Below are 12,628 nucleotides of genomic sequence, written 5' to 3'. Positions count from 1 at the left end.
GCAAAATCCCCTGTTACTCTCCTCTATCCTGCCACTGAATGGCCCCACTAATTCAGAGGTACATTGCTTTTAATAATGAGTCACTACCATATTGTTGCTTTCTGCCTCCCAGCAGCAAAATCCTATTGATATCTCGTTAATACTTTCAGGATGAAAATACTAAGAGAGAAAAAAAAATAAAAGAAGAAGTCGTCTGTTTTATTGCGGTTACATCAGAGGACATTTCTAGTTACAGCACACTTGCTGCTAAATTCTCAGAGAGGTCAGAAGAAGGTCAGTCACAAGTTTCACACTTGTAATCTTGCTTTCATCCACAGCTGCTAACACTACTACTTTATACGGTTGCTTCATCACATTGTTTAAAATAATAATCTTGCTTAGCGTAAGTTTTAAAAAACCTTCGAAGGATGAAAAAAATATCCAAGATCTCAATCATGTGAGTTTTTGCATAAAATGCAAGCATACTTATAATCCCAGTGATAACCCTACAGACCGCAGCGGTTGCTAGCATCTCTCAATGTCAGGAGACCAGTTTCCTTAGACAGAAAACATCATATTAAATTCAGGGATAACCTCATAAACTTAAAAAACCCCAAACCAAAAACCAAACCCACAGTAGTACAGACAGGACTTTCTGGGGAAACAGGAGGACACTTCATGGGAAGGGATCTTTGGCTCACTCATACGCAGGGGAGATGGTTACCACAATATGTAGACAGGGAGAAGCGGTAGATGGTATGAAATGCCATGAAGATCCCAGGGGAAATCAGACAGGTGGAGACTTGGGGGATGTCCATTTATTCCACTCAGGAGGGAACTGTGGGGAGTAGAGGACACAGCCCCTTGCTTGACCCAAGATCTTCCCCTCCCCTTCATTTTGCCACTAAAAGGAGCAGATAGATAACCAGCAAAGGTTGTTTGCTTTTCATTGAGCAAGAGGTTGCAACCCCATTTCAGAGCTGCAGATGTTCTGGATACCTTAGCAATTTTTAGTTAATCTAGAGCATAAAGTACTTTCCAGCTAACCGATAATAGCATCCTGGGCCAAAACAACTGTAAAACAGTCCTTGACTAAGGTCCGTAAGGCATGTCATTTGAGATGTTATCTAAAAAATGAGAACAGAAATCCTGCGTACTCTTCAGTTTGTTAAAACCCAAGAAGCTAATGTTTATGGCTCTAAGTTGCCTCATCTTCCACCGGTAAACTTGAATTCCTCACTCAGCAGGAGGAGGAAATACAGCAGGAGTACCATTTGGCCTAAATTGAGATTTGAGATGGATTAAGCAAGCCACTGTCTTGGTAATAGACTGTACTTCTCATCCTCGCTTACCAGGGCCACACAGGAAGACATTTGAAAGGACTGCTTGTTTTGTTCAAGAAGATAGAAACACCCATGGAAAGGAAAAAATTAGTGGATTTACCTGTCATCACAGTAGGTAAATTTCATGTCCATGCTATGGCGACTCAGGAAGGTCTTGCTGTCCAGAGGGATATCGATGTTTGAAGGATGCTGAATAGGTTCACACATTATTATAAGGCAAGTGAGAAGAGGCTCTTTATACCCACACAGAGTGTGAGGAGGGCAAGTGTTATACACTTTAACTTGTCCAGTGCAGTGCAAAACCTGAAATGATGATTTTTGAATGAGAAACAAACGTAGAATGTACTTTCTCTATGTGTCAAAATGTCTTTTCACATCAGAAACACTTATTATGGCTAAAATATAGTACCTTCCATGTGGCAGACTTGAGGTTAACAGTTCTGCCTCTGTTAGTAACAGTGCATTTCATCCTCATGAAGAAGTCACGCTCAGTTGACATCTCTTTGCTTTTCTTTCCAAAACCTGGACCTGTATAAGGAAAATGGCAAATGAATTTTTTCAGTTTTTCTTCTGGATTTCTTCTATTTATAAGCATGAAGGATTCAATAGAAATAACAGACTATTTCTCAGATAATTTACCTGCAGAGACCATCAAAGATGCACGGACCATTGAAGAGCAGTTTGTAGAGCTCAGACCTAAAACTTTAAGTGGAACTTAAATGGGACTTTGTGCATTTAAACCTATGTTTTAGCTCACAGCACATAAATCTTTGCAAGGTGTTACAAGTGAAAACATTATGCCTGTCTTAACTTGTTGAAAGGAAAACACTAAACAAACAGTTCTTAATGCTATCATATATAAGCAATATTAGGGGAAACAAAACAAATCTGTGAAGTATCAAATAACAGTTAGTGATTACTCTAGGAATGAAAATTCCCATGACTAACAGATCTCTACTGTCAGCCAATTACTTCATTTTGTTATTTAAAAAGCAAACAGTGACTCTTTTCTATTTTAATTATTACCATTTTTCAGACTCAGATTCTCTCGAATTTCTTCATGGTCACATGGATGAGTGAAGTCAAAAATGCTGTGTCCAGTTAATTCCACCTGTGCAGAAGTAAGAACTATATTTAGCCAAATAAAAGCAACTAATAATATTTATCTGTTTTTAAATACCACCTATTCAGATGAAACTTGTCACTAGAACTAAGTGCATTGACAGGATGCTCACAGACACAAATCCTGTGACCCTCCCGTTGTTTCTCCTATGCATGACTTCTCATTGTCACCCCAGAACAATTCCCTATCTTTGGATTTGCAGGGCGCAGTTATCAGTCAACACCACCAGTTATTTTCAACATGGAGGAAAACCCCCAATCCACAAAGCAGAAAAGGGGGGACCCAAAAGAGCAGTTCTATCCCATCTGTCCCATAGACTAAGGCACAGGTTGATAAACGTCTGTTCTCCTCTCCACGGTAATATCTGGCAGGCAAGTCTGCAGCCACCAAATACTACAACTTTGATAGAAAGGGAGAAGGAAAAACCCCCACTGTTGTCTGGTGCGCAGAGTACTTGCCAGAGAAATAAGACATTTTATTTCCAGTCTTTTTTGCAGTGACATGCAGCTGTTTTTCTGCATTTAGGCATAGGACTCGTTTCTAGGAATTGTATTACAAAAACAGGAAAGCACTAGGGAACAAGTTACCTGGGTGAGACCCATGTATTTGTTGACATTCTCTGACAAAAAGATCATGTCTCCATCCTGTGTCACCACAGCAATAAATCCCTCCAAAGCTTTCAGGTACAAGTTGTCCATCTGCTGGTCTGCCTCTAGTTCATTCTCATTGTCAGCACATACTGTGAAAAAAAGAAAAAAAGCATGTAAAGTCTTCAGCACCCTAGCCAGCCTTTTTCAATGCAAGCACATCCAGTTACAATGCAACAAAATATTTTTCTGCTGTTAGAATTTCCTTTCCGCAAACCCCTTCTGGTGAGGCCTTCTAAACAGGGTATGAAAGGGATGTCCCTTCTCACTAAAGGGGCAGAAGACACTTTTCTAAACTTTTTGACAAATGCAATAGACCCTCTATTCACTTTTAGCATGTTTCTGCAAGACGTGTGTTCAGTACATAACGCCTATATACCTAGGCAGGGAAATGTATTTTCTTTGTGCACATTCTTTTGGCCACATGCAACCTCTGTATCTCCTAACAGGCACAAGGTATAGGTCAAATCTTACAGAAAGTAAGTAAATTTAGGCATTCCTAACAAATGTCTAAGAAAAGACTTTTCCATCAGGTCAGGTCTTCTAAGAAGTTCAAATACTGTTCCTACAAAGCATGCCTAAACAAACAGACCTCTCCACTTAATATGGAGACACCTGTTAACACCATCTTTAGTAGAAAAAGTAGAAACCCACTCCACGTCCTTTTGGACGACTCTCTCTTTCATCCCACAAATCTCAGTATTCCTGGGAAAAACACAGATTCATCCCACTGATCCTGCTTTTTCATCTGCAGACATCAGAACTCCCTCCATGCCACTCCACCAGACTGACACGCTTCGCCACCCACCTACGCTTCTCCTGTCCTGCCAGGAGGAGAGCCTCAGACCCCACTTACATCCAGATGTTTGCCTATGTAGATTTGTGAACTCAGGGCACTGTATCCATTTTTGGGAAAGGTGTGCCGCTGTTGTATTGAAATATTTACTGAATATTTATGAAAGCAATTTTTTTGGTTATGCATTTTCCTGTTGCTTTTTGGGTGTGCTATGGAGACAACTGATGGCACTGCGATGCCCTCGTCATGTGTGTCCCACATTGCTCATCTCCCGGCATGGGAGGCAGTAAGCAGGCAAAGCCGCAGAGGCAGGGAGGGAAGAGGAGACACTGCTCCTTCCCAATGTCAATCACCCAAGTGTCCACTTGGCACTCTTGCCTTCCTTTCTGCACTTTTAAGCATTTTTCAGCTCCATAAGAAGCCTGCAGGAGATGATTTGTAGGTGACTAGTATTAAAAACTTTGTGTAGGAGCTGGCCCATTAATTTCTTGACGTGTTTTACATGAAACTTCTGGGATTATTCTTTTACAAAACTATTTACAGATATGGCATTTGGTCTGTGTACCTCAGACATGCTGTGGTGAGCTTATCTTTATAGTTTTGTCAGTTAGCCTGTGCATTTGCGATCAGTCATTGCAAATGTGTGCAGTGGTAAGGCTCTGAATTCAGAGGGAAAAAGCAAACCAACCAACCAACCCACCCCTTATTGTCTCAGAATAATGAATAAGCAACTCCAACCATACAGTGCTGAAGATAGAAGGCCATGGTTAAGTGTCACCTAGATCAAAGGTGCTCCATTGCCCAAGGCAGCAAGGACAATGTGAGAGGAGGTGCAGCAATGCTGCTCTGTGCCTCTCCTTGGTGGCACAAGAGTGCTCCAGGCTGGGGCCACCACCGATTTTGCTGGCCGGAGGCTCCAGCCCTAATTGCATCAGCCTCATTCGCAAGAGCAGTGGGACTTTTAAGAGAATTTCCTGGAGAAGTTGCTCTTTGTTGGTTTAATGTTGTAATTTCAGCATACAGTTTTTGTTCTCTAGTACACATACTGTTAGCACTTGGGAAAAGTATTCCACTTTTGTTCTTTTCCTCCCTGAAACAGCACATTCATCATTTCTCTTCATGTTTCTCGTTGAAATACTCATTTTGGAAGAAGTCTAGAAGCAGGAACAGGGTATTGCTTTGTAAAACATTATTAGAAGTGGTTTGGATTTGGTATTTTTTTGGATAGGGAAGAAGCTGAGCCAAACTAATGAAGTTTTACTTTGAAGAATTAACAAGTTACGACTAAAGGATGAGTTTGATCTATATACCTCCTGCAACTGCATCTGCTAGTGCCTAAGGATGGACAGCGAGCAAATGCAGAGGGATGAGCATTTGCAATGCAGAGCCCACCGAGCTGCTGTTTGGAACGTATGAGTGGTGACAGAAATGATGCTGCCTGCTGGTGCTGCATCCTCCTTCTGCTCCTCAACATCCCTCCCTGGCAGCAGCCCATTACCCATCGTGCGAACAAGGGAACAAAGGGACTCAGCCCCAGAGCCACTGGGAGCACTTGGTTTATCACCCTTTGCTTCTCAACGCAGTTGTTTGGTAGCAGGGAAGAGCAGACGCTCTCTGGGGATGGCCAGCACAGGTTGGGGATTTATCATTTCGTGTCCCTGCACTGCAATTCTAACTACAAACGCAGGGGCCAGTTCCTCCTCAGTACAAAGCAACTGACTTCAGGAAATGACATCAGGGTTAGCATTTAAAATACAGAAAATACACAATAATATATGTGAATAGTATGCACTTTGACCATAATGACATTTAGGGAAGGAAAGGGGAAAAAAAAAAAAAAAAAAAGGTAAGTGACCATCTGCTCCCAAGCTTGTTTCTGCTGTGTAAAGAATGTCAAGGGTCTTTTTTTACTTTTCCGGAAGCAAACAAATGGTTTATTCAGCAGGGATCATGGCTATAGCCCAAGACAATCAGCCAAGTGTGGGCTCAGAGAAAAAAATGACTTTTCAGCTCTAACCTCAGACCCTCCTTTCCATTTTTTTCCCCAGCTCATTAAGTTTGCATTAACAAAACATGACCATTCAAAGGCAGGAAGGCTATTCAAAGCATTTGTATTCTTAAATGCCTCCAACAGTGAAAGACAAACACTTTACTTGTATTATCAGATGATTAAGTTTGCTTTTCCATGTATATAAATTATATTACTTATACAAACACACACAGAGGACATAGGATCACTTACATCAGGGCTGCAGGTTCAAACCTTTAACGTCCTAACTGAGCACAGCCCTTAAAGATATAGTCAGCTTTAAAGCACGCAGTTACAGGGCTTTGTGGGATCAGAGTTCAACTTTTTTATTAAAATTACCTTCGACCAGCTGGAGGCATCTGTAACGTGGACAGGGAGGAGGGAGGGAAGAGGTTTGCGCTGCTGTGCACCCCCTCTCACATAACCCGAAAGCACGGCCAAGGTGTTTTGCAGATCCCCTCCAGCTTCCCTGGTAACTCAATAAACCCCACTGCATCCCCTCCTTCCCCCTGAGCAGCCCCGGCTGCAGGAGGCAAAGGGGAGCGGGCAGATAGAGGTTTCTTGCAGTACTTAATAGGGCATGCTCACATTTCAAAGATGGAGCAGCTGTATCGAGGAAACTGCAGGCACTACCAGGCCCATAAAGGTAGGTGACAAGTACCTCTGGGGGCCACTGTGCTCCTGTTGCCTGTCTATTCCTTGCTTGTCCCCCACGAGCATCCCCCGGCAGCCTGCCCAGGAAAGCCCAGGCACTGGGAGGTGCACCAAAGGTCTTTTGCTGCATCCAGGTTCTTTGCAGTGGTTGTAAACACACGGTCCTAGAAGGTGTCATCTGTGCTAAACCCCTGAAGCATATTAGCTACCTGAAGATCCTTAGTCTGCAGCAAAGAAATATGCTGGCCATCACTGTGGTGGCCCTAGTATGCCCTGTATTGGCTAATGGTCCTTCATATGGCTGCAGTTACAGCATTATGGCTTGTTCCCTTTCTCCTGTGAAAATCACTTGCTACTAATACAAAGAGGGTATACACACATTAGGATTAGACCGATACATCAGAAGCAATTCAGTTATTGCCACTAGCAAAAATCCAGTTTGCTTTAGAAAGAATTTATTTTGCAGAGGAGAAACAAATAAAGGTATGGCTACTGCAAGCTGCTCCCAGAAATCCCTATTGTCTTTCATTTTACTTTGAATTTTCTTCATTAATTTATCTAGGGGCTACACTGGAGCATTAGCCTAAGAAAATTCAGTTTCAGATGGAAAATGAGAGCACCGGGCCAAATGGAAGTGGGAGGTTAGCATGAGGAGGTGGGGCAGAACTTCAGCCTTTGGTTTCCAGTAGGTCTGAGGTCACTTTATCCAGGTAGCAGCACCCCATGTAGACTTGCCAGAATTTTCCAGGTCTTAAAGAAAGGTATCTGTGGACTCAGTTTACCCTGATTTTTAGGTTTTTTTTTTGTCAGCATTGTTTTTCAAAATAGTTGCTAACTATGTTTTGAAATAAAGATGTATTTCTTGTTTTTTTTCCTACAACTTTTTCCATCTCTCCTCTACTAATGGGAGTATCTCAGTTCAGGCACCGTGACAGTATAGCAGGGAGACTGGACTGCAAATATGCCAGTTTAACTATAAATTAATAGCACATTCAGCAGAATGAAGTGCTGTAATATTATTGTTCATATTATAGTTACATTTATGGATCCTGGCCAAGATTGTGCTCATGTAGCACAGGCAAGCTTATAAAGGAGAGTGAATCCCTGTCTAAGTGAGATCGGGAGATGTTGAAACACATCAGAGAGCCTCAGAAAAGTGCAGTGGGTTCCCTGGGGCGATGGTCAGAGCTACAGCAGAACCAGGAACAGAGCAACCGTGTCCCATGTCCCAGTATGATGGGTCATCTGCTGTTCGTATTGCTCCAAGGCAGTATTTCTTAGTCTGCAAACTTTGATACAGTATTTTTCAGGCCATGTCTCAGTCTGTATTAAATTTTGATAAGTATTTTTCAATCAGCTCTACTTGAAAAAATTTTCTAACCACCAAAGTAGAATTTATTCATCAACAAGAAACTTTGAACTGTAATGGTAAATGCTTATTGCAGTGTTTATGATAACCTTTTATGCTAAAAATAACTCTTGTAAACAAGCTTTGATTAATTCCCACTGTCAGGATGTGCACTGTTCCCAAGTTTAAGAACACTTTTTCCGTAGATGCTTGCTCATTTCCTTCAGTCCAACCTCTTGGAACGAGTCTGAAGGCTCAAAAATCAGGCTCTCCTTACAAGAACTAACTGCTCAGGTATAAACAACCTCCCAGCAAACAGCCTATACTCCTCTCAACACCTTTGATCTGACTCAAAGGGGCCTTTTTGGTCAGTTCAGAGGTAGAGAGTGACAAAAAAGGGGGTCTACTGCAGGTCACATTGTTACCTCCACAGAATTTTCATGGCTTTGTCTCTCATCCTGGATCCTACAAATACCAGAAAGTTGTTTGGATACTGTGCATAATAGACACCAGGCTATAGCGGCCACTCCAGAGGAGGGTTGTAAAAACTGCCTGACACCGGTACGCAAAAGTTAGGGAAGATCTAACAGCAGCTCCATCCTGCATCAGAGATAGCAGCTTTGAGACAGACTTGTCTCTTCCTGGTTTCTTGTTTTCCATCAAAAGAGAGAGATTTCCCCCTCCCTCCCCTTTTCTTTTTTCTGTCTTGACAGGGCAGTACATCCTGTTCAAGGGGATATTTTCAATGTGTTCAATAAAAGCTTTCAATTTCGATACATCAAGAAAAAGCTACTCTTAAACTTGAAGCTTCCTGAAGGGCTCTTGTCTCCAAGTGCACAAGCAACTTTGATAAAGAAAACACTTAATGTTAGTGTTCTTTTGATTGCAGAGTTTGTATCTAGCCAAATTATTCAGATGCTGCTCCCAGGAAGCTGCTTCGAGTCCCGCAACCATCAGTGTTGAACAGCGGGACACAGCACCCCATCAGAGCTTCCTGAGCCCCGTGGGACCTTCTGGTGCACCTTCCCAAAAAAGGGACGTCACCTCAAGCAGCTGAAGCACTCGGCACCCAACTCCAATCTCATCCCTAGCAGCATGGTTGGCACAAAACTATTTTTCCAATTTAATAAAAGCAAACAAGTAGACATGCTATTTTTAAAGCACTGTTTTATGCCACAATGGTCTGAGATTAGATGCAGCTTGTCCAGACATTCAAAAACAATGCCCACATCACTTCTCCCTGCAGTTTGTCCTCTCTCTTAAAAGCCTAGAGAAAAGCTATTTTTTCCCTTCTGCTCCCTGCTGGCTTTCCGGCTCTGTTGTCTCCCTCCCTTGAAACAACTTCACGCTGGCTTCCTCATGGCCTCCCTTCTCCCAAACAACTTCCCGTCTGCTTCCCTATTCCCTCCCCATTTCTGCTGCTGTCTGCCTGCATAGGAGTAACTCCCATCCAGTTTCCTTTGCTGGATGTCTGCACAGAAAAGGCACCCAAGTGACCACACAATTGGGATGGGGTTAAAGAAAGCTCATAAAATTGTGTTTGCCAGATTAGCCTGACTAAAAAGTCTGCAGTCCTCGCACACAGAAACTCACTGGTACCAAAGAGTTCTGGTTCCTGTAACGCCTTTAGCATCAGCATGGTCCAAATAAACACTTAAAATGATTGGCACCGCATACTCATGCCTATACAGGCTTCCTGAAGTGGAGTCTCTTCCTCATATTCAGACAAAAAGAAGACTATCCGAGGCAGCCTTAGCAACTATCGCGATGTCAGTTGTTAACCAAGACAGCCATGCTTTTGCTAAAGACAGTTATTTCTCTTTTGCCATCTATTAACTCACCAAAAAGTATTAGGCTAATTTACTAGCTATAGTAGAGAATAATAGTGGGCAAGTACCGCTATCAAGTTTTCTGACTGTACCAAAGGACATAAGATCCCAAATCCACAAGCTCCACTATCGATAAGCATCAAACCGTCTCTTTTCAGCAGCAACTTTATGGGATCAAAACCTTGACTTGAAATGAACAAAGATCAGTTTTAAATTTATCCCAAACATTTGAATGTGATGATGGCAAAAATGTATTATGCCAACAGAATTAGGAGACATCTTGAATAATATTTAAGATGTTCATAATTAAATTATATTTCTACTTAGCATTCCAATTATACCATGTACTGTTCTGTGCACAACATGGAAACAGTATTATAAAGCTATTGTTTCAGTTTGCTTCCTGTGATACTAATCTCAATCAGGCCGTCAGACGAACAGCCTGCATTTCTAAATGCTAAAGGCTTCCTCTCCAACATTCCCACACAGAATTGCCTACTGTGAAAATCAAAGGGAAACGTGTTACTAAGTAAAGCAGCAACTTTTATAAAGCAAAACCTGGTATTTTTTACCCTTTTGAACTCTGAGATATACAACCAGCTATTTCCTATTACGATAGGATACAAGGGCCAAGCTCAGGCCCTGCAACGCCTGCAGGAGAGGTGCACCCTGCAATCCAGAAGCCGGGATTTGCAGAGGCACGTAGCGGGAGAGCTCTCAATGAGGGCTCAGATTCGGGGGCTCTGCCATTCACCTGCTGGAAGAATGTGGGCATAGATTTCCCTAGGTCTTGGCTTCCCGATAGATAAATAATCATTATGCAGACACAGCTAGTAAAACAGCCCAAGTTACACAAGTGAAAAGCCCTATTCCGAGTCAGAGAATAATAGGAAGGGGCAGGAGACACTCAATGCCAGTGGACTGAGGCTGGCAAGTTGCCTACAGCCATCTCTGAAATCCCATCTGGAGCATCAGCTTGCAGAAAGCTGAGGATGCAGTCCTGGGAAGGGCTTTGCTTTCTCTGCTCCCACCAAAACTGCCATGAAATGAAGAGATGTGTTCGCGTTTTGAGAATCATGCCCACAAACAGTAATACAAAATAAAATCTGGTGTACCAGTAGTTTTTGATAGAATAAATAATAAATAAGAAAAATGCTAATCAAGTGGTACTTTTTTCTTTACTGCTTTTTGAAGCATTTTTGAAACTGCACTGCAAGTTTATTTTAGTGACATTGTGTATATATATATATACATAAATATGCAGTAAATGTTATTTTAACATCCTAATTAATGACAGAACAAATACTCCCACTTAACTCCAGTTTACACTAAGTGTCTAGCCCAAATAATCAAAACTACTTCCATGAAGACAACATAAAGCAAAACAGGGTCTGCGGGCTGGGGCAGGCATTTGTTTCTAATGCACACTGCGGTTCTCCACCTCCCCAGTTCCCAGTTCACCTGTCAGAGATGACACAGTAACCCCCACGCTCCCTGTCAGTCGAATCAAGGCTCCTCAAATGCAATGCAGAATTAATGGCCAAATTCCAGTCTACTAAACCTGTGTGAGAAACGTGGACAGCTTTGTTTGGGGCTCAGAAAGGGTCTAGAGCACAAGCGAGAACGGGGTGTGGACAGGCATCACACAAGCCCAGCATCCATTTTGCTCTATGCTCTGGTCAAAACGTGAGGAGCAGCAAACCTCTTCATCTGTGAGGCAAAGGCTGTATTGAAAACCTATCTCTTTGAATTAAATCAGAAAGCCTTCCAGTGAAAGCCAGTACCCTTATAAAGACTGACATTATTCAGAAACCCACCATCAAAGACTTCAATTCTGCTTTCACAGAACAGATGGGAAAAACAGCACCTGTCAAACATTACCTATATTATGCAGCTACTGTACCGCTATGGTGTTAATCAGTCCTGAAAGGCGGTATTTTTCTAATAAAGTTCACCTGCCAGAAACACCTATATTCAATTTTACAGCCTTGACTCCTGAGAGTAAGAAACAGTTTTCTCAAACTGATAGAGATTTACTTTGGCCACAGCGGTACTCTACACCTGTGAATCTCAGCAGTCTCGGCAAGTGTCAACTGCCGGGCAGTCGCTTGAGAAAGACACGGTACTCTGGAGTCATTATCCTAATAACAGTAATGAAGGTCCTCTCTCTGATGCCGCTTTATTCCAATGCCTGATAATTTTTATCTTTCCAATATTCAGGGCTTACATTTTCAGCCTTCTTGTTTAGCTTGGCTAGTATAAATGTTAGCTGTACCCAGAAGAATATAAGTAGTAGACGAGGCCTTTCAAGCAAACAGTGGTTTTCTGGCTTGAGTTCTTTCATTTCAGTGTATTCTCATTGTCAGAAAATAATACCCAGCTCTTCCAGAAAAAGTCCCTTTGAAGTGCCTTAAGTTCAGTTCCTCAGAATAGGAGCACTAAAGCTTTTAAGACCTTTATCTACATTTCCGGTGCCTAAGCATGTAGCGATGGACAAATCTGCATTTGACTAACACACAAATTTTAACGAGAGGACTTACTCCAAGTCAACATTTAGACTGAGGAAATGCATCAGATTTAAGGCTAAGCAAATAACTAATGTAGAGAAAGCCTGGAATATTAAACCACAGCCTGTCACAACTATAACGTTTCATTTCCAGATTCCTTTCTAACTGTTGGGTCCTGGTGGTACTTCCAAAGAATGTAAATCAGCTACATGAATCACATTGTTTTTCAAACACTGTCACAGAAAAATCATGTATATGTATGTGTATGTATGAATATTATATACATATATTGAGTTGTCATCACTATCAAATCATAGAATCATAGAATCATTATGGTTGGAGGAGACCTCAAAGATCATCAAGTCCAACCGTA

The 12,628-nt window shown here is 42.0% G+C and overlaps 1 protein-coding gene across 1 annotated transcript in view; it reads right to left on the bottom strand.

Annotated features, from left to right (window-relative positions):
• The window catches only part of EPAS1 (endothelial PAS domain protein 1), a 40,150-nt gene that overhangs the window by 20,520 nt on the left and 7,002 nt on the right, over positions 1-12,628 (bottom strand). The window contains exons 4-7 of the mRNA XM_009709276.1: positions 3,033-3,184; positions 2,349-2,433; positions 1,732-1,850; positions 1,423-1,625 (exon numbers count right to left, since the gene is read on the bottom strand). Coding sequence (XP_009707578.1) covers positions 1,423-1,625; positions 1,732-1,850; positions 2,349-2,433; positions 3,033-3,184 — 559 coding nt within the window. The remainder of the gene's footprint in view (positions 1-1,422; positions 1,626-1,731; positions 1,851-2,348; positions 2,434-3,032; positions 3,185-12,628) is intronic.

Source organism: Cariama cristata, unplaced genomic scaffold (assembly GCF_000690535.1).
Source record: "Cariama cristata isolate BGI_N322 unplaced genomic scaffold, ASM69053v1 scaffold1451, whole genome shotgun sequence".
Lineage (NCBI taxonomy): Eukaryota > Metazoa > Chordata > Aves > Cariamiformes > Cariamidae > Cariama > Cariama cristata.
This window is presented reverse-complemented; position numbering and strand designations above follow the sequence as displayed.